The 22,524-nt window shown below is 41.3% G+C and overlaps 2 protein-coding genes and 1 pseudogene across 2 annotated transcripts; 2 read left to right on the top strand and 1 right to left on the bottom strand.

The window, feature by feature from the left end:
- On the top strand, positions 344 to 2,227 carry LOC8063750. Its single transcript, XM_002462491.2, has 3 exons — positions 344 to 635; positions 1,334 to 1,522; positions 1,811 to 2,227. Exons 1-3 carry the CDS (start codon positions 384 to 386, stop codon positions 1,886 to 1,888), a joined length of 519 nt encoding a protein of 172 aa, XP_002462536.1. The 5' UTR covers positions 344 to 383; the 3' UTR covers positions 1,889 to 2,227.
- Positions 4,940 to 13,469, top strand: LOC8055827 (cellulose synthase-like protein E6). Its single transcript, XM_002462490.2, has 7 exons — positions 4,940 to 5,334; positions 10,352 to 10,691; positions 10,966 to 11,109; positions 11,312 to 11,443; positions 11,769 to 11,981; positions 12,105 to 12,689; positions 12,773 to 13,469. Exons 1-7 carry the CDS (start codon positions 5,054 to 5,056, stop codon positions 13,343 to 13,345), a joined length of 2,268 nt encoding a protein of 755 aa, XP_002462535.1. The 5' UTR covers positions 4,940 to 5,053; the 3' UTR covers positions 13,346 to 13,469.
- LOC8086447 lies at positions 16,382 to 19,920 on the bottom strand (annotated as a pseudogene).

Below are 22,524 nucleotides of genomic sequence, written 5' to 3'. Positions count from 1 at the left end.
TTTTTCATTTTGTCAATTAAACAAGGCCTTAACAAAACTAAAAACGGTTGCTAATAAAAAAACAACTTCTAGTTCTACACGCTCGGTTGATGTTTTGATTTTTGGTAGTAGAAGTACTTTACAAAAGTTGAACCAGAACAGTAGTAAACATCCACTTTTAGAAATAAAAATTTGAGTGAGTAATTTATTTAAGAAAATAAAAGTAAAATTGCGAGGAAAGGAAAGGAAAGAAGCCCAGGTACACAAATGGAACTACTAAAACGGGCCGAGATCCCATGGGGCATACATGGGCCAAATTTGGTAGTAACAAACAGCTTAGCCCATTGCCCATTTGGTATCCATTTTCTCCTCTCGAGTCGCCGGCGAGCGTGGACACGGCGGCGATGCTGCGGTCGGCGCTGCGGCGGGGCGGGGCGGCCGCGAGGCAGGTCGCGTGGGCGGGAGAAGCCTCGCCGAGGGACTTCCTCCGGATGCGCGTGGCAGAGCGGGAGCGCGCGAGGCGGCGGCGGCGCGACCCGGGCCGCGACGAGTTCTTCGTGCCTACGCCCGAGTCGCTGGCGTGGCTCGACTCGGTCTCCCTCCCCATGGTGCTCACCGCCGCCGCCGTGGCCCTCTTCACCAAGCTCCTCATGATGGTATTGCTCCGTGTCCTAGGCCTTGTAGCTGTAGCTGGTTTCTCCTAGGGTTGTTTTGTGTTACAATTGCAAGTACTGTGTATTTCCTTGAATACCTGAACATTATGCGAATCTTTTGTTCAATGCTATGAAAGGTTATGGTGCGAAGTGTAGAATCTTCATATTGTTAGATCTGGGCATGTAGACATGTAACCTGTACGTTTTGAAGGTAGTTGTAGTTGTGACAAGTGTGTCTATTTGCTTCATATAGGTGTATACAATGTTTTCTTCATGGGCCTCGGTAGATTTGTGTTATCCTGAGTATGAGTTTGTACTATTAAATCTGTTTGATATTACATTCAATCAGCATTTCTTCCCTTTCATACGGATCAATTCTACAATTTTCATTCAGTTTCACATTTTTTACTGTAAGCTGCCTAATGTTTCTTGACAATTTGTGTACACCCTTCTTGGTTAATTAAATCTCAAGGTTCTAGACCATTGTTTTAAGGAAGGGTTAATCTTGAACTAATTTTTCGTGTCAATTTGTGTACACCCTTCTGGTTAACTGAATCATCAAGATTCTAGATTATTGTTTTAAGGCAGGGTTAATATTGAGCTTCTGGTTAACTAAATTGAATAGTGTTCTTTTCATTTTTCAATGTTTTTTAGGATATCAAAATCATGTTATGAATCTTATTTTCCCTTTCTGTGGAAAGGAACATGAAGCTACGGATCAAGAAAGGAGAGAGCGCAAGATAAAGAATAGCCACCCTGATCAAGGAAAAGTAAGGATGCTGACTCGTGAAGAATGGGAGGAGGTCCAAGAAGTCAGGCCAAGGACCCCTTTTGAATCAAAGTTAGCTCGTCCACATGCCCGTATAAGAACTGGGGAGCCAGTGCGGCTGGTTAGTAGACATTTCTCATCGTCAGTTTCTGAAATGAAGTTTTGCATGATACTCTTGGATGATTTATGGCATTGTCACCTCTGATATGTTCCACTATTTTTTTCACCATTTATCCCAATGCTGAAATTATATGGTTTGCATGTTCAGTTATTCAACAGCTTGTGCCATAGTACTTCCCACATTTAGGTTTAGATATTTCATGGGATCCTCATGTAATCAATTTATGTCTTGAAGAACCTCTTACTCTTAGCATGTTTTATTACTGATATTTGTATTCTTTACCTGTAGGAGGATGTCAAGGATTGGGCTACTGATGTAATCGCAGATTCTTTTACTAGAGCAGAAGAAACTACCAAGCAAAAATGATTCAGAAGAATCTGAAACACCCTTTGTATCTGCTTCATGGTTTCTCTGAATCTGAATGCATTATACATCGATGACCCTACGGATATTACGGCCACTATGACGGCAGTCTGAGAGTGAAGCCCCGACCCTTGGTCTGAAATTCGGTTCACCATGGTAAACAACTGCTTCATCCGGCCTCTTGGAGATAGACCGAGAGAATAAAGAATATAGATACATTGATGATGCAAAATGCAAAAATGTACTCTTTCTAGGCAAAAGTACTCAGTTTTGGACACTATTATTCTCCAATGTATGCATCTGACCACAAGTTTCTATTGAAATATATTAGACATTCCATAAGTTTATGAGTTTGTAGAAGTATTTTTCAAAGTATAGTTTATGCAATGGATTTGGCATGTGTCCGAAATCCAAACTATTGGAAGTATCATTGAATAACCAGATCCACTGTACGCAGCATACTGCTTAGCACCTAGCATGCATAGGGAAAAAAATGCAAGAAGTACGGATTAGTACTTCTGAAAAGTATTGCTTGGCAGCAAAGGAAAAAATTGACAAGACTGACCGATTGAAGATACTATTCACAAATTATGCACCAATAATACTGAAAAACGTAGGACCCCTTCTGCAGCTACAATTTAGTGCTCAGCATAAATGAACAGGCGGCGATATCTGGAATTATTTTTTAAAACTATTGAAGACTTCATTTTCCTTTTAAAAATAATCTATATGGTGATCTAGAGGAGGAAATGAGTATTGTGTATGGGAAGTGGTAAGGACCTGCAACTCATGCCGTCCAATGTCTGGACAATTTTTTTGCCACACACCATCAAACATACATGGTATTGGTAATTTCACACCGCAAGCACTAAAATATAATAGGTACCGTTATAAACCTATGGATCTTTGCTCCAACAGTTCACAATGATTATAATTCGATAATACTCCCTCCGTTCCAAATTATAACTTGCTTTGACTTATTTGATAAATCTATTTTGCTATGTATCTAGATAAATAATATTTCTAAATACTTTACAAAATGGATGAACCAAAAAAAAGTCAAAATGACTTATAGTATCGAACGGAGGGAATATGATTTTAGGACAGAGAAGGGGGTGTGAATTGACTTTTTTGCCCTTTCTTTCATCTTCTTCCTTCTTCGTCCTAGTGGTGTGGACGCATCCCTCTCATTCCTCTCTTTCTCATCCACTACTCCACCTCCTTACCACACTCACCCCTTCTCCCCCTTCCCTCTTCCTCGTCCTTATACCATCCAACCCTTACCTCTATAAATGAATGAACCAAAAAGTCAAAGCGACTTATAATTTTGAAAGGGGGGGAGTATGATTTTAGGAGAAAGAAGGGGTGTGAATTGACTTTTTTGCCCTTTCTTTCATCTTTCTTTCTTCATCCTAGTGGCGTGGATGCATCCCTCTCATCCTCATCCACTACTCCACCTCCTTACCATGCTCACCCCTTCTTCTCCCTTCCCTAGCTCTTATCCATCCTTGTACCACCAAACCCTTACCTCCATATTTGTCGCCACTAGGTGATTGAAGGGCAGAGGATGGTGACTTTGCCTTCCAGATAGAGTGATGGTAGCTCTGCCTTCTGAGATAGAGTTAGGTAACAAGGCGATGAGGCAAAGCTGCTCGTCCTTGTTGAGCAAGGTGTTCCAGTTGTCGAGTGATAACACGTCTCCAAGGCCAACAAGGTCATAAACCTTTGGTGCGACCATGACACTTTGGTCCTCGACCCGTGCAGATCTCACTAACTTCATGACTTTTAGCTAATCGGACCCCATCCTTAAATCTTCTTCTCTCCCAGCGTCGGGCTCCTTCTCTTCCTTCATGTATGAGGGGTCCTGACCTCCGGCGTTGTCGTTGTCCTCCCCCTCGTTGTCATTGCTGTAACTCCATCAAACCTAGGGTGGGAGGGAGGTGGACGTAGAGAGAGAGAGAGAGAGAGAGAGGAACACATCCATGTCACTAGAAGGAAGAAGATGAAGGCGAGGGCAAAAAAGTCAATGCACACCCCTTTCTCTATAATAAAATCATATAAATAAATATTATAATAGATGTGATGTGTCATAGTAAAGATCCATACTTTATAATCATACCTCATATATTTTAGTGTTTATGGTGTGAAATGACATTACCTATGATTGATATCACTTGGCAAAATCTACCTAGAGTTAAAGAGAGAATATATACCTCCTAATAGTAAAGAGTGAAGGGATAAGGCATTCTTCCAACGATCCTTTTTTAATTTTCCAAAATGCCCATGCGCCCTTCATATCCCTTATGTGATCCAAATTCACAATCTGTACTCATACGAGTTAGGACGACCTAGTTCTAGTGATGATACAAAATCCAATTCTTAGATGCATTGTATCTCGTTATAGAGCACAAACACGTTTGCTAGTAAGACTAAATTACCACAATGTTGTTAACGGTCATTGAAGGAGTCAATCCAAGGCGTATTGAATCCTATTATAGCATGCATATGAGCACATTTGCAAGTAAGACTAAGGCCCTATTTGGGTTCAATGGTCTAAAGTTTAGTTTGTTAAGAGTTAAAGGCTAAACTTTAGACCACTTTAATTCATTTTAGTGGTCTAATGAACTAATGTTTTTTTATGAGGTGGCTAACTTTAGGTACAATTTGAGATCACGTGTTTATAAAGTCGTAAGAGTTAAAATAGTCTAAAATTTAGAGGATCCAAATAAGCCCACGTTGCCAGCGTGTAGGACATAAAGAGTTGATCTGTTTTTTCAATTCATTTATAAATACGGGTCCCACTTGATTTCGTTTCAGCTTTTTTTTGACGAAACATATTTTGTTTCAGCTTGGGTGCGACACCTTAGGGCCCGTTCGTTTCTGGGCTGGAACAGCGTGGAACTATTTCGGACCTGAAACCATTTAATATTTTGTACTGGGCTGGAAATATTCCAGGCGGTTCCAGGAATGCATGCCCTTAGTCATCGCGGGGGTGGTGTTTATTGTCTTAAAATGACGCATGGCAATGCGGCTTATTATTTATTGGCGTGGATGTGTCGATCGAGTATACCTACGCCATGGTCAATCGGTCATACAGTAGCTCATAGCAGCCGCCCACTCAGGCGTCAGGCTAGAACCAAAACCGACAGAGACTCAGACTCGTGAGACATGGCGAGGCTGTTCGCCACCGAGAGTGTCGGGTTCAGGGCGAGGGCGCTGTACGGGGTCTACGCCGTCACGGTGTCCGTGGGGATATGCCTGGTGCTCTACTGCCGGGCGGCCGGCGTGCTGAGAAGGTCCGCCGCCGCCGGCGAAGCAGGCAGCCAGGCGTGGCTGTGGCTGGGGATGCTCGCGGCGGAGCTGTGGTTCGGCCTCTGCTGGGTCGTCGCGCAGTCCGTGCGGTGGCGCCCCGTCCGCCGCCGCGCCTTCAGGGACAGGCTCGCCGCCAGGTCTGACCGTCTTGCACTTAGCTCGCTCGCTCGTTGTCAATACTTCTTTTTTTTTTCTCCACACAAGTTGTGCACTTGATCACAGTGATCACATCCGCCGGCCGGCCGGCGTGCGCTTCATGTCGTCGTCCTACCGTGTGCACGGCTTGTGCCCCACAGTGCATCGGCAAAAATCATGTCGGATCGGATGATGAGCCTAGCTAGGACGGGGTAGTTTGGTTGCATGGCCGTCGAAGGAACGCTGCACGATCTGATCGATCGAGTTGGTGTCGTCGCCGGCGACCGGCCGGCGGCGTCACTGTGCAGCGCGGTTGCGTGTTAGGTAGACCGGACCGGAATAATTAAATCCCATCGAAAATACCCAGAGATCGATCTGGCAGTCGCAAGTTGCGATGAGATCGAGTTGGAGGTGGGCTGGTCAAAGCAAAACTTGATCATCATGCGTGTCGGATTGATATTGTCTAGTGATTTCCGGTCACATCGAATTTTGCACTATATGCATGGAGTATTAAATTTAGACGAAAACAAAAACTAATTATACAGTTTGTTTGTAAATTGCGAGATGAATCTTTTGACCCTAATTAGTCTATGATTGGACAATATTTGCCACAAACAAACGAAAGTGCTACAGTACCCAAAATCCAAAATTTTTGCCAACTAAACAAGGCCTATAACACGCTGGAGCGGTCATAGAATTTCGCAATAAAAAAAAACGATCCGGGCCTGTGAAAAGATATGAGATGAAGCCGTGGTTTTTTCCCTTTCTTTTAAGTTGTTTTCTTTTGTTCTTCTTATACTTCATTCACAAGATTATCAAGTAATACATCTGTTTGGACTTTTTTAACATTTTAGTTTTATTCTAAATTAAACTAATTATTTAGAGTTGAATTGAAGTTTGTATACAAAAGAATACGCCAGTGATTCTTATTTAATTAGTAGTACAAATGTTAATAAATAGTAGTATCAAAGATTACTACTATTTGTACTACTAATTAAATTTAATTAGTAGTACATATGTTCATTATATATCTGTTTGATATCATAAATATTAATAATTTTGTTTATAGTTTTATTAAGTTTAAAATAGTTTGACTTAGAGTAAAAGCAGAGCAAACTTCCTAGGATGAAGGTACTAAATTTCAAACCCTATACTATTTTGACATACAGTACAACTTCAGTTCTCATGATTATTCTTGCAATAAACATGTAGCTTTACAAAAAAGGTTTGAGTGGATGCTAAATTTTCTATAGTTTTCTTTCAAAGTAGCAGTCAAAGGAAAATCTCGTACACTATTCCTATATACTCCATTCCTATGAACCAAAGACATGAATATTTGCAGTTTCTATAAGATTAGGATTTACAGTCCTATGTTTTTCCTCCATTTTTCCTATGAACCAAAGGAGGCCTAATAAGTTTTTAAATTTACTCGCTTTTATTCGATACAAAGATACTTAAATTGCCCTCTGGTGTGTATTTCCGAAACAAGTAAAAATGCTCCAATGATCACAGTGGAAATGGAGTTATGGTTTATTTCAGATCATGTGTAGTGGAGTAGTGTGGAGTGCACAGTCTTGTTGCTGAGATCAGAATGTCACTCTTCCTTTCGTCGCACTTAATCTTTTTGTTGCCTGGGTCCTGATGTTTAAAGTCGCGTGCAATCAAAATGTCACTCAAAATATTCATCACGTACGATCTTACCCTTTGCATTTAGCATGGTAGGTATCATTGAATATTAGAGAATATTATATCTACTATTGCTATAATTTTGTGAAGCCACGTCATCCATCTAGTCTTCCTCACATCCATTAAATAACAACCAAAGCATTCCATCACAAATATTGAGGTGTCCCTTCACATCCACTCATCACTTTGCATCTAAATTTTAAAAAACACCACAAAATATCTATACATGTGTTTCTAATTAAATTACCAACTTATGCACAATATATGTTAAAATTATCATTTTTAGAAGCATAAAAAATCATTACCAATAGGCAGTGATGTTACAAAGGTTTACTACCCCAATAGAGTGGAAGGGAGTAACATAAGCTCCCTAGGGGCAAAGATAATAAAGAAAAATAAAGAGCAATAGAAGCTCCAATAGCGAGCACTCAAGTCCAAGATTTTAAATTTGAAGCTTGCCCCAAGGTAGTTTATAGAAACTTTAATTTGTTCATCAGCTTAGTGCCGATTCGAAACATCAGGCCATTTCACCTTCAATTTGTTTTGGTTTTGTTGCTTTTTGGTCCAAAAAACTTTTTAGAGTCAATTGAAAGGACCGAATAGTCTAAGAGCGTAATTTTGAATTGAGACCTAAAAAAATTCTAAATCCCCTAGCACCTGGTTCCTAAGATTTCTACAAAAGCATACTAAGTGGTCTCTAGGGCCATCAAGCTAGTCAAGTTCTTAGCAAGGTAACTAAAGAAACAAAGTAACCAAATGTATCAAGTTGTTCACTCAACATTTGATACAACCTACGAGATAAATAACTAATGGGCAGCTCATGATCACATTAAGATAGAAGTCCTTAAGATCGAGCAAGAAGTATATCTATGCTAAGCACACCTACAATGCAATCCTAGTTGTCACTCAAAGGAAGTTACACATAAACAAGCAAGGCAAGAAATAATGCAAGAAACAAATGATAGACAAAGAGGCAACTAGATTTTTCCTATGGTATCAGATTGTTATCACAACCCCCTAGTCCATGTTGGAGCATTCAAATAGTTACCAACACTTGGTTAAGATCCCCTTCACTAGTAAATACCAATTCACTCCAGAATGGTGGATTTCAAACCATGCACACCTTTTTGAGCCCTCTCAACAAGAACTTTACCAAGAAAGGTCACCAAGTCCTCCACTGAGTCGTTATGTGATGACAATCACTGAGAGAGACAATTCCTTAATTATAGAGGGTGAAGGAGTTGAAAACACAAGATAGACCCAAACACACCACCGAATGATCCATTAGCCTCCTCTGCCTACACCATATCATACTGTGATGTTGTGTTGGAATATTGTCCACTAGATGATACGCTAGGAGTCACAAAGTCTCCACTAGATCATACGACAATGACATAGTTCGACAGTTCATCAACATGTCACAACATCAAGCTTGTCCCAATGGATGATCCATTTGGAATGAGACAGTCACATAGATCACACGTCATAATCCAATTAACTGGATTACTTGCCACCAAAGTCAAGTTAGGCTTCACCGGAGGATCCGCTAAGGTGTCACACAATTAACATCAGATCACACGATGCACATCAATGGGATGGCCACTTGTGCACCAACCAAAGGGCTAAGCCTCATTGAATGACATGTCGGGTGTCACAAAGACATACCAGATCATCCGGTGACCACTAAGTTACTAAGGATAAGTCATTACTGCCTCGAGTATAGTTCCACCGGATGATCTGTTGGGTATCACCATAATCGTTCGGTGCACATTCCAATGTGTTTTAAGCCTATTTTGAGTCTGATCTTGACCAATTCAACTTATTTAAGATCCTTAACTTAAAACTAATTCAATGAGATCACTTAATGCCTCGAACTTGATTAAGAGTTAAGACTCCTGTGCATTGAAATGCTCTCGCTCGAACTCACTCATGATGAGTGCCTTGGAGCCCCCCTTAGTTATATGACTAAAGAAAAAACAATACCCTAATAACATATATTAGAACGAATGTCTCTGTTAGTCTTCACGAACGTCCTTTGCACCATTCGATATCCATCAAACAAGTCTGACACTTGTGGAAATTCAGTTGTTACTAACTCACATGTGATTGTTTGCTGCAAAATATACATTAGTTACAACCACTTGTACCATCAAACACGAAAACCTAGATATATTGACCGTCTGACCTTTTAAGAGGCAGTTGGATCAAAAGTTACCTCTACATATGCATTTAGAGGGCTTCAACTAACAGAGAATCCCTAGAGATTGATTTATAAGGATGGTTGAAAACATCAACCACCCATGGAAACAGCTAGCTCTGAACCTTTATGTTACTTGTTCCTATACAATACACAAAGTCCTTCGACATATTTGGCTAGTCTTAGTAGGGGTTTGATGTCATTGTTTCCAAGAGACCCATGCGTTAAAAAAATGTAGATAAGTTTTATCCACATGAAACTCATTTCGTTCCATGAAACTTTTATCATCTTCCTCTTATCTATACTACGCCATGTCAGCTTATTTAATGTTATAAAACTCTCGTGAAACTCCCACCAAGGAGGATGAAACTCCCATAAATTAACTATGCAAAAAAGATGACGTGACACTGTAATTAAGAGAGAGAGAGAGAATAATTTCTTAATAAGAAACTATGTCTATATGAGAACCAAGACATAAAGAGTTGTGAAAGATAAATGAGGGACAAAAGATATGATTGTATTATTTTGTTGAAACTACTCACTAAAAACATAACTTCTATGTATAATGCTTATGTAAATTAATAGCGATAGAAACTACTTGTGATTTCTAGTATTATGATAGCCCTGAAAGTTTTACCATCTCTCTTCATCTATATTATGCTCTGTCAGCTTGAAACTCTCATAAAACTTTCACCAAGGCTGGCCTTTTACGACTAAAATAACTAAAATGCACTATGGATGGTAGGAAAATAACCTGCTGCATCTGTGTTTGGCTGGCCGTAAAAGCGACTGATGCTGCTGATAATAATTTGTTGCGAGAGCTAGATAAGTTCAAGCGAATAGGTACGCCTCCTAATAATTGCCGACCTACTTCCGGCTCCCATTTAAAAATGTGGTCCTTCGTCTCAAATGATACACAAATTAAAGAAGATTTCCTCATATATAAATGAATTGCCTTGTTTGACATGGACAGTGTTTGTTTTGACTTTTGACTGAAAGCATAAAAGGGACATCCGAATAGTTCAATTTCCGTGTGGTTGCTCAAGGAGTTCATATAAATTAAATGACATATTGTTGCTACTAGCTAGGTTCTCTAACGTAATGTAGCTACCTGCATGGGCATGGCTACCTAGCAGGCACGGCGACAAGGTCCCTTGCGTGGACATCTTCGTCTGCACCGCGGACCCGCGGTCGGAGCCGCCAATCTTGGTAGTCTCCGCGGTGCTCTCGGTCATGGCGTACAGCTACCCGGCTGACAAGCTGAGCGTCTACCTCTCCGACGACGGCTGCTCGGCCCTCACGTTCTACGCTCTGTGGGAGGCGTCCCGGTTCGCCAAGCTCTGGCTGCCCTTCTGCAGGAGACACAGCGTCGAGCCGAGGTCACCGGCCGCATACTTCTCGGAGACCGACGATGATAAGCTTCGTGCTGGTGCGTCGTTGTTGTGCAGCGACGACCAAGAATGGTCACTAGTCAAGGTAAATAAATACTAGGAGTATAAATACGCATGCTTTCATTTCATTTCATCTGGAGATCGGTCGTTGTTCCTTCCCACAGCATGACAGCAGGCAGGCAGAGGCCGGCCGGTTTGCAGTAATGGCGGCTGTACGTGCAGTAGTGCATTTGCTGCAGCACTGAATTCTAGCAGTACGTTGGAGTAATTGATGGAGCTAGCTAATCATTCGTGAGGGACTGGGGGCTGCTGCATCGACACTCTACTGATCCATGTGTTCTTTGTCGATGAGCATGCAGGAGTCGTACATGGAAATGACCGAGCGCATCGACTCTGCGGTCATGCTGGCCAAGGTTCCTGAAGAAATCAAAGCAATGCATAGGGGATTTTACGAGTGGGATTCTTCAGAAGTTACCTCGCTAAATCACCAGCCGATTGTTCAGGTGGTCTATTTTCATATTTTGTCAAGCCTGCTGGTAGTTCTAGCCTATATATAGGTTGTGTTCTTTCTGTTCCAAAAAAACTCATTATTACAAAAATAAAGACTCTTAACTTTTGAGTCACCAACATCTAATATACTTTTTTTTTGGTGTCATGACTCATGAGATGCACTCCGGCCGAGCCTAACATTTGAATCCCTGATAGGTTTTGATTGATGGGAAGGATCGGAGCGTAGTTGACAACGGAGGAAGCATGCTACCCACATTGGTGTACATGGCGCGCGAGAAGAGGCCTCACTATCACCATAACTTCAAGGCTGGGGCGATGAACGCTCTGGTGCACTCACGTCATCAGTCTTTTACTCCGGAATGCATGCGCTTCACATTTTTAATTATCATGAACACCCGATCAGTATATGTTTCGTATCGTCTATAGTACCAAGATATATAGCTACCCTTTCCTCAAAAAAGATATATAGCTACCAATAATACTATCCTAGTCCTTAAAATAAGCACAACTGCCATCTTAATATATAATATTAAGGCTAACAGACATCAATATATATACCAATCCAGTCCAGACATAACGTGATGAAGAGTATAACTGTCATCCTGATCTTCTCACCACTGAACATTTCTATATATGTTCTACTGAAATTCAGATAAGGGTGTCATCGGTGATAAGCAACAGCCCTATCATCCTGAACGTGGACTGCGATGTCTACTCCAACAACAGCGATTCGATCAGAGATGCACTGTGTTTCTTCATGGATGAAGAAATGGGCCACAAGGTTGGGTTTGTGCAGTACCCTCAGAACTACACCAACTTGACCAAGAACGACATATATGGTAACTCCCTCAATGTCATCAACGAGGTCAGTGTACCCAAACAAGTTACATGCATGCAATTTTAAAGTTACCTACAACTACGACATGACTTCTGAACCTTGACATATGTACAAACTGAAGTACATCATTTCACTGTCAAAAATCTGAAGGTAGAGCTATGTGGAATGGACGGTGTGGGCGGCCCTGCGTATATCGGTACTGGATGCTTCCACAGAAGGGAAGTCCTCTGTGGAAGAAGCTTCACTGAAGATTACAAGCAAGACTGGGACGACACAGGGATCACAGCAGCAAAACCTCAACAACAAAACATCGACGAGATCCAAGAGCAAGCCAAGTCTGTAGCGACCTGCGCCTACGAGGCAGGCAACACGCAGTGGGGGCGTGAGGTGGGCGTAAAATACGGTTGCCCGGTGGAGGACGTCGTCACCGGGTTGGCGATCCAGTGCAGAGGGTGGGCGTCGGTCTATTTCAACCCGCAGAGGAAGGCGTTCCTGGGCCTCGCTCCGACGACGCTTGCTCAGACGCTGCTGCAGCACAGGAGGTTCGGCGAGGGCAACTTCTCCATTCTGCTGTCGCGGTACTGCTCGGTGCTGTTTGGGCATGGAAAGATCCAGCTGCCACTGCAGCTCGCTTACTGCATCTACGGTCTATGGGCTCCAAGCTCGTTGCCTACGCTGTACTACGCCATCGTCCCATCACTTGGCCTCCTCAAGGGCATCCCTGTATTCCCGGAGGTACGGTGATTCTGATGCTTAATTAGTTTGCCTCCTCAAGCTTAATTTTGTTCTGATGCTCACTGATGACGATGTCATTCCAGATTACAAGTCCATGGAGCATCCCGTTCGTCTACGTGTCAGCGGCGACGTACATGTACAGCCTCTACGAGGCACTGAGCTCCGGGGTCACGCTGAGAGGGTGGTGGAACGGGCAGAGGATGTGGATCATCAGACGGACGACGTCCTACCTCTTCGCCATGGTCGACACCGTCTCGAGGCTGCTCGGACTATCGGCCATGGCGTTCGCAGTCACCCCAAAAGTAAGTGATGATGAAGACCAGTCGAGGAGATACGAGCAAGAGCTCATGGAGTTTGGGGCCTCGTCGACTTCGTCCCCCGAGCTCGTGATCGTCGCGGCGACCGCGTTGCTCAGCCTCGTGTGCCTGGCCGGCGGGCTGAGCCGCGTCCTGGCGAGTGGCTGCGGCAGCGCGAGCTGCCTGAGCGAGTTTTGCCTTCAGATTGTGCTCTGTGGAGCGCTGGCGGCCGTCAACGTCCCAGTATACGAAGCGATGCTGCTGAGGAAGGACAGAGGGAGAGTGGCGTTCAGAATCAGCGTAGCTGCTTGCTTTGGGCTCGTGCTGCCAGCCTGTCTGATTTGGGTGAACGTATTTTGAGAGGCCACGCATATATGTATAATATAAATAAAATAACTCTCCCCAAAGAAAAAAAACAAAGGGAAATAGATAATTACATTATGCTTCCTTTTGCTTTTTAGATAAAAAAGTACATTTTTGAGAACCTGAGTGCTGTCTACTAATCCTTCATAATGATCTTACCATAAATCAAACTTCTCTAATAAAATGTTGCAAAAACGCCATGAAGCAACGGAAGGAAGGAAGTTTGGAACGGGAGCATCCTCTAATCATCTGTAAATCCTCTAATCATTTGCAAACTTAAGCTCACCTCTACATCAGAAGTTTCGAGAAGTTCCGATGTACATAGGAAGTTCTAACCTACTCTTTGTCAAAAGGCATAATGGGCTCTCATCGAACAAAAAAAACATATATGTGGATCATCTAATTTGGAGATCAGATGAAGAACGCAAGTTTTCAAGGGGCTGACCCAATAGAAACCGGTTTGGTCGGTTTCCAAAACTGGCTAGGCCATATTTTTTAACTTCTCCAAATTGAGTAATGGATTGCACCATTGAACTCCTCTTGGTGTGCTGATCGAACAACATATATGGATAACCTGTGTTTTGGAGCCTAGATGAATTAGTTAGGATTTTCGGAAGGTTTTCTACGTGTAAAAACCAGCCAGGATGGTTTTGGAAACCGGCCTGACCATTTTTTTTGGTCTAGATTGAGTTTTACTTTATGTAAACTCATATAGTCGTGAAAAACTTGTATATTTCGTTTAAGAAAGGTTTTCTACTAGAGTAATACCACCAATTTATTTATTAGAACATCACAATAATCGATTGAGGACACAATCAACAAAATCAATCTACTACCTTTCTTTTACCCTTTTTCCCATCTACATACTCAGTGGCGAAGCTAGAGCAAATTCGAGGGGGGTGCGGCTGCCTTGTAGATATATAGATTTGAATCATAATCATGGTGGAATTTTAACCCTATTCATTGATATTTAAAATTTTAGTGGGTGCATCCGCATCCACCATCTTATACGTGGCTTCGCCACTGCATCTACTACCTCTCCTCGTTCTTCATCACTATTGCATGGTTTGTGGATCAATGACGATGAAGCTCTAGAGCGATCAAGCCGGCTAGGGCAGCCCATAGCCATCGCACGCTCCGATGAGTTCCCTCTAGGGCACATGGGGTTTAGGGTTTCAAGAGACTTCGTTGGCATGTCTTGTGTATCCTGCTCCTGACAAGGCTTCTCTGGCTATGTCTTGTGTATTACGCTCATCACTAGAGGCACTAGATAAAGTATTTGTGTGTGAGCACACTATAGGCATCAACCGACTTGAGGGCTGGCTTAGCTAATCTTTGGCCCACCTATATCGAGCGATCTAGCTCCTTACCAGTGTGATGACCTAATTCACGTCAACATACTTTTGGGTGACTTTAGTCTGGCTGATCTTTCTTTCTATTGAAGCCAATTTGTCCGGATGTATACCATGGGTATCAACTAACTCCTATCACTATGGAGCTCCCTTTAGTCGGCCATCTCAATCCTACAAAGGTGTTTGACTAAAAAATGATGAGTTAATTGCCAATCACTTGTTATTTGTTAATGCATGGGCATCAACTAAGTCCTGTCATTATGCAGCTTTACCTATGGCATGGTGAGGCTTATAAGTTATAAGTTATCACTAATACTAGTAATGCTCCTATTTGGGGTTTGAGATGCGTTTTTTATGTGTCTCAATCAAATCTTAGTTGTAGGGAATTATGTTTATGTTAGATTTGGATCTACATATATATGCTAAAGAGGGTCTGTTTGGTTTGTTGTCGTCAAAGGTCACCATGCCGCGGCATAGCTCCCATGCCACACCATTTGTCATGCATTTCATTTAGCGCACCACGACACAACTACTATCCCCTAGTTCATTTTTGTTTCCACCAACTTTCTAAGGTGTGGCAGATGAATCGTCTGTCACAAACCTTCATGTAGACCATACATGCCTCTAGTTAATTTTCTATTTCCCCTAAATCTCATTGGTGTTGACCATGGACTACACATATCTGGTGGTGTGGATATTCTAGGACTTGTAATGATGTTGAAATTAGTAGGTCGGTTCACGTTTGCACTCAAGGATGCCTGTGGATTGAAGATTCGCCAAGCTTCGCTCCTACGAATAGAACATCAGTGTTTTTGTTTGATTTTAGCAACAAGGGCTTGTATCCAAACCATTGTAATAATCTTATTTATGTAGTTTGATGTTGTATGGCAATGTAAATAGTTGAAAATTAGACGCCCATAATATACTCGAACTATCATAGAAGGGGTAAAAGAGTCTCTAGTTTGTTTTAGTTTGTAAGTGAACTATGAATGAAAAACAATTTCTATAGGAGGATTGTTTTATCTCTTAAAGCAGTTTATTTCCACAAGTCTTGGGTAGGGTCGATCGAGTGGCTAGGGCGGTGTTTGGTGCGTGAAATGAGGTAGCCTATTATCACTTTACTCATTTGTTTTGTTTGTTTTACGGAATGAGTTGATCTATATCACCTCATTCCTCATAAAGATAATAATTAGTACTAGTACTAGGAACGAAGTCATTTCATTAAAATAAGTGGTAGACTCATGATGCTTTATTTCATCTAGAATGGTTTGATCCACAAAACCAAACACTCTAGAAAGAACTCTAGAAAAACATCACCAATAATCCAAACAAATATAGTGTTGAAACCTAAAGAGAACCATACTCATGGTTATTACATTAGATAATAGAAGGTTGCGTAGCTTTATAGAAAAATAGGATAACAGAGTCCAGACTGCTAGAGTGCACTCTCTCACATGCACAAGACACAATCTTTGTGCACAATACTGTTGTCACTTCACAAAGACCGAAAAATCCATGTCCACTAAGGGAAAACATGAACCTTTAGTTATAAGAACCACATACCATATAATATAAAACCAACATCAATCAAAGTTATACTAAATGAAAATTATTATATTGTCTCAAAAGTTTTGCTCCTGTTTATTGAGTTTGCCATGGTTCATATATTTCATTTAAGGAATTACTGCACCATTACGTACGGTGGCAGTACCCCTTTGAAAAAGGAGTCTAATAATACTAATGCTCTCTCGGGCTGGGAGGACGGAACCATGTGACCAGCTCCTCTGACAGAGACAAATGTGAATCCTCCCTTGTATTGTTGAACATATCCTCCAACCTGTAAGCACAGTTATCAATATTCATAAGCCAAGCTTATTACAAACTTGTATATATGTAAGTAGGGATGAAAACGGTACAGATAGTTTCCGATCGTATTCGAGACCGAATCCGTTTAGAGGGGTTCAGATCTGTCCGTATCTGAGTCCGGATATTCAACATCCAATACTGTATCCGTAACCAAATACTTAAATCATATATTTATGATGTTGAAATCTAATAGTATTCTATCTAGTATGACTGACACTATCTGTATTCCAATCCATATTCGACCAAAAATATAAAAATTAATGTAATACTAGTGATATCCATCCCTATTCGATCTATTTTCATCCCTATATTTAAGACTTGATTCTAGAGAAAGATGCACACAAGAGTTCCATAGGAAACAAATATATATCTTACTAGTCCATTAACCCATGCTCCTGCATGGGCTAGAACCATAGAAGACATATTTATTAGATGCTTATGTTTAATACCTACAGCTAATAAAATATATTTATATTAACTTGCATGTTTTTTCTTTCTCATTTTTGGATGCAACACAGATATAAATACTCGGTAATGTCTATTCATTTGTTTAACTTATTATCTGTACATACTCTCCCCCTCCGCATGGCAACTTCATGTACCTTTAATATGCATTTATTTAAAACCCTAGCTTAAGTTATGGTGGATCTTATTGAAGCCCATGTGGCCATGTCTCATGGCGCCACCATGAATTTAGATTTAGATTTAAAATTTTTGAATTTATTAGTTGCTATAATTTTTATCATCAATTTAAGTTGAAATTTTGTGTTTACTACTATATCTTTTATCAACTCTCATCTTGTATTTTATTAAAAAATAAAAATTTTAGATTGTAGATTGCACTATTAAGTCTTAAGTACTATGATGGTACGTCAATTTAAACATGCATGAAGTGCTCAAGATCGGTTTGAGGTATAGATTATGGTTCATTTTTTAAAATGATAGAAATGGGCAATTTAAATACAAACTGAAGGTGTTACTTTATATTATTTTCATTATGGCAGATGTGGGTGCTTTAGATGTAAATTTAGGGGTTACTTTGAATTGTCTTTGTTAATGATAGATGTTGATAATTTAGATATGAAATTAAGCATTTATTTTAAATTATCAGAAGTGGGTCATTTTGATGCAAAGTCACGGGGGTTATATGATAGATGTGGGTAATTTAGATATAAATCCACTCGTTACTTATGAATTTATCAAATTAATTTAAAGTAAATTATAATTATTATTTGGAACATAAGGAATACAAACTATTTGCAGCAAATAGATGATGTTATAAATATTACTTTGGCATGTATAGAATTTACCTCCATGTTTACTGTCCACGGACGCCATGGAGTTGTGATGCGAAGGTTAAGATCATGGATGGAATACCTCGTTGTGGGAAGTGGGCATACAGAATCGAAATCGCCACTGAAAATTTTTCATAATGGCATTATTTTCATTTGTATGATACATATACTATTACTATATGTGCTTTGGATAGTTTAATTTGTTGCAACTGAAAAGTCACCGCTAATAAATTACCTAAAAACCCAGACAGGTAACTTATTCTGAACTAGCCATGAGATTGTTGGCACCATGGAAATCGGAGAATCTGTCCAGTTCAAGTATCTGCAACAACCACACGAGTTTGAGGTGAAATAAGACAGTTTGTAATTAGGCAGCTCACTAGTCTAACATTAGCCTGATGGGTCCAATCAAAAGATCTTACGCGCATCCTGACCAACTTGTCATTCTAGCATGGAAAGCATTCTGCACTGCTGGGTCATTGAGGTAGGAATTGGTGTAATGGTAGCTGCATGGATCATACCCACCAGGTAACTGTCGTAGTAATATGTGGAAAACGTAAGGTTAGTGATCTAGAACACAATTTTAGCGGAACCAAATTTAATAAGAAGTGAAGCCAAAACATTATGAATCGTTTGCCTTACGTAGCCACTGGGGTAGTATGCTCCATTGGCCGCATCAACACAGATTGGAGCATATATGTTGTAACCATCAATATGTCCAGGATCGACCCCATTCAGAGCGCCATTGCATTCCACACCATCTGAATCTGAATTGTCAAAATGGCAGTGCCTGGTTATGTTGGCAAATACCTCGTCTGACATCAACCCATGGCTCCACGCTCCAGTAGTAGTCAACTACACCCTTGAAGTTCATATTCAAATCCAGAAGTGGGTTGCCAACCTTGAAGGAAATTAAAAGGATATATACCCATTATGGACAATTTGACTATTATTGTAAAGTTGATTATAACCTGCTGTAGTGCTGCTTTAATAACAAACAAAGAAAAAAATAGATCAGGTGGTACCAACTACCAAGATGCCCCGAAGGTTTATGACCGTCTTGCTGTTGTAGGAATTCTGAATTAGGATGGTGGCAGCAAGTTCAGGCACATAATGTCCGGCGTAGCTCTCCCCGGAGATGTAGAACGGACGGCTTTTGTATTCAGGGAAACGCTCCAGCCAATTAATCAAAAACAAATACGCATCATCAGCTGTCCTTTGGTCTCCACTGAGGTCGTAGTCCGAGGATGTGTTGGAGTAAGAGAATCCAACACCCGCCGGCGATTCCAAGAAGATCACATTAGCCACTACATACCGGTTTTTGTTTATCCCATTATTAGAGTTCCATATGAATTGTCAATGACTTTCGAACTTAAACAAAGATAATGCATACCATTATTCCAAGCATTCTTGTTTCTACTCAGCGTTTTGTTGTCATTGTTTACACGGAACGGGCCGATGAGTTCTTGCATTGCTCCGATGCCAAACGACGAGCATCCTGGCCCTGTGGACGGTTAATTTGCATTAGCATGCAACAAACACACGCATTAACACATACTGACAGAAGTCCAGAACTAGTAGTACTAGGTTCAAACTCAGTGCAACTGCTCTACCACAAATCAGAGAAAAGATATGCATATGTATATATATTATCTTCCTAACCTCCGTTAAGCCACAGGAGGAGCGGCTTCGTCGAGGCATCCTGCGGCGCCTCCACGAAGTAGTAGAAGAGCGCTCGGCCATTCTTCTCGTCGACAGTCACGTACCCGCTGTACTGGTCGAAGCCGACGCCGTCTGGCTGCCCCGGCAGCGCAGTGATCTTGTCAGCTGCCTTCAGGGCGCTCTGTTCGCTGTCGGAGTAGCTTGTGCTCAGGAGGCTACTGGCAACCCTGTTTCCTAACTTGTTTACCCTAAACGTGTTCTTATTGCTACGACTGTCCCTCCTAGACCTGATGAATTTTCTCAGTTGCTCCTCTTGCTGGGACGCATCTGAGTGCAGTGCAGCGGCGCAGATGATGAGCAAAACGTACAAGAGAGAAGAAGCATTGTTGCTCCTCATCTTTACGTACGGTGAAATGTATGGCTGTGCAAGATTTACAGTTCACTTGGCATGGGTTTATATAAAGCCCCTGATCAAGGACCTGAGAAGCTTTCTGAAATTGCAGTTTTGGATTCTTCAATGGCTATGTTTCGAGTGCAAACGAAGGCTTCTTGCAGCTAGCTGTACGCCCTTGTACAATTCTGCCGTTCTATGATCCTTGTTTCCTCCTCGGGCTGTCGTCGTCTTAGAGCGGAGCTAGCTAGGATATCTCCGATCCGGCATTGTTTCTTTCGCAGAGATGGCAATATATGTTTCCCATGAGGAAGAACATGTTGCCGGCTGCTGAGAGCGAGCATGTGGGTCGATTAATAAAATCAAGCGAAGCGAGGCCGTTAGAAGTTCTTGTTGTAGTGTAGTCTTTGGTCTTTTCCCGGCCCACATCTCCGTTTAAAATGATGATTTGGGAGGTAACCAATGGCAATCTGCATATGTTGACCGTCAAAAAAATTCTGCATATGTTCTCTGTAGTCTGTACCCCTTGTCCCACTCCCACCCAATAACCTTCTATTACTGCAGGCCAGATGTAGGATTAATGATGAGAAAGTATCCATTTGACAACCGTACGAGACCATGCAATGCACATACATATATACATGGCCAATATTTTCACGGTTTGTTTTCTTTCTTACTTGCATAGAATGTCACACTGGGAATCAATACTTTTGTTCCAAAAAGGAGCGTACATATTCAGAGGCTGTGTTGTGTTGGCAGAAGAGTAATTAAAAATAGTGAGACCGATGTTGACAGAAACCGGTTTGGCCTGTTTTCAAAACTGGTCAGTACGGATTGTCAAACTTCTCCAAATTGATTAATAAATTGCACCATTGTACTCCTCTCGTCCATTTGATCGAAAAACATATATGGATCACCTCATTTGGAGCATGAATGGATTAATCATGATTTTTAGAAGGTTTTCTACCCTAAATCCAGTCTAGATTGAGTTTTATCTAAACTTGCTCAATGTCTATGGAAACTTGTAGGCTTCATTTGGCTCAGGTTTCCTACTGCGATAATGAAAACCACCCTCTCTATATATATTAGAGGATCACGGCCGATGATGTAATCCAACTACACAATCGACAACCCTCTCTTTCCCATCTACTACCTCTCCTCATTCTTCATCGCCACTGCATGGCCGGTGGAATGACGATGACGAAGCTTTAGAGTGGTCAGGCCGACTAACGCAACCCATAGCCGCTTGGGGTTTGGGGTTTTATGAGACATCATCAGCATGCCTTGCATATCACGCTCCCAATGAGGCTCCTCCAGATGTGTCTTGTGTACAAACTCATCGCTAGAGGCACTAGGTAAAGTGTTTGTCTACGAGCACATTGTAGAAGCCAACTTGAGGGCTGGCTTGGCTAATCTTTGGCCCGTATCTATACCGAGTGATCTAGCTTCTTACAGGTGCGGTGACCTAATTCGCTTCAACATACTTTTTGGCGACTCCACTGGGGAACAATTGGTTCGGTTGTATCCTACGGTTTGGCAGATCTTTCTAACATAGCCAATTTGTTGGTTCAAATTTGTCTTTCTTGTATCTCACATTATCATTACATATAGTATTGATCCCTTTATAAGGATGTGGAACAATGAGTTCAACAGTGATTTCACTATGCAGCTAAGGTGGCAAGACCTAAAAAGGGAGCTTCATCATGTCTACACCCAGACCTAAGGTGGCAAGTAGTGATGGGCATCAACTAACTCATGTCACTATGCAACTCCTTCTAGTCATTCATCTCAATCCAACAAAGGCGATAGACTCAAAAGTGATGAGTTATTGCCAATCACTTGTTAGTGCAGTAGTGATGGGCATCAACTAACTTCTATCACTATGCAACTTTAACTATGGCATGGTGGGCTTATAAGTTATAACCTATCACTAATGATTAGAACATGATGACTCTAATTTGGGGTTTTGGATGCATTCTCATGTTTGTTTCGATCTAATCTTAGTTGTAGGTAGTTATTCTATGTTAGATTTGGATCCCCAACCTGCATCAAGATGCTAAAGATCTAGGGCCTATTTGGTTTGTTTCCAGAGGTCACCATGTCGTGGCATAGCTTCCACGCCTCACCTTTCGTCATGCATTTAGTTCGTGTTGCGGCACAACTACCATTTGCTAGTTCATTTTTCCACCAACTTTCTAAGGTGTGTGGCAAACGAATCATCTGTCACACCTTCGACACAGACCATACATGCTTTTAGTTCATTTTCTACTTCCCCTAGATCTCATTGGTTCTGACTAGCATGGCTTACGCACATCTAGTGGTGTGTAGATTTTTGGACATGCAGTGGTGTTGGGGTTAGTAGTGGGTTCCTGTCTACACTCAAGGATGCTTGTGGATTAGAGAATCACCAAGCTTCGTTACTATAAAGGGCTTGTATCTAAACCGTTGTAATAATCTTATTTATGTACTTTGAGGTTGTATGGTAATGCATTTAGTTGAAAATTAGATGCCCATGATATCCTAGGACTATCACAGATGGGCAAAAGAGTCAGAATTTTGATTTTAAAATTCTAGTTTGTTTATTGAGTAAGTGAACTATAAATGAAAATC

This window comes from Sorghum bicolor, chromosome 2 (genome assembly GCF_000003195.3).
Source record: "Sorghum bicolor cultivar BTx623 chromosome 2, Sorghum_bicolor_NCBIv3, whole genome shotgun sequence".
NCBI lineage: Eukaryota > Viridiplantae > Streptophyta > Magnoliopsida > Poales > Poaceae > Sorghum > Sorghum bicolor.
The sequence above is the reverse complement of the archived record's forward strand: the minus strand, read 5'-3'. Positions and strand labels throughout refer to the sequence as shown.

Bases quoted from the DNA above. Each gene is read 5' to 3' on its own strand.
- LOC8063750 (XM_002462491.2), top strand. From the start codon at position 384: ATGCTGCGGTCGGCGCTGCGGCGGGGCGGGGCGGCCGCGAGGCAGGTC. The intron at 636-1,333 runs GTATTGCTCCGT...TTCTGTGGAAAG, and splicing joins TCACCAAGCTCCTCATGATG to GAACATGAAGCTACGGATCA. The intron at 1,523-1,810 runs GTTAGTAGACAT...CTTTACCTGTAG, and splicing joins CTGGGGAGCCAGTGCGGCTG to GAGGATGTCAAGGATTGGGC.
- LOC8055827 (XM_002462490.2), top strand. From the start codon at position 5,054: ATGGCGAGGCTGTTCGCCACCGAGAGTGTCGGGTTCAGGGCGAGGGCG. The intron at 10,692-10,965 runs GTAAATAAATAC...ATGAGCATGCAG, and splicing joins AAGAATGGTCACTAGTCAAG to GAGTCGTACATGGAAATGAC. The intron at 12,690-12,772 runs GTACGGTGATTC...ATGTCATTCCAG, and splicing joins GCATCCCTGTATTCCCGGAG to ATTACAAGTCCATGGAGCAT.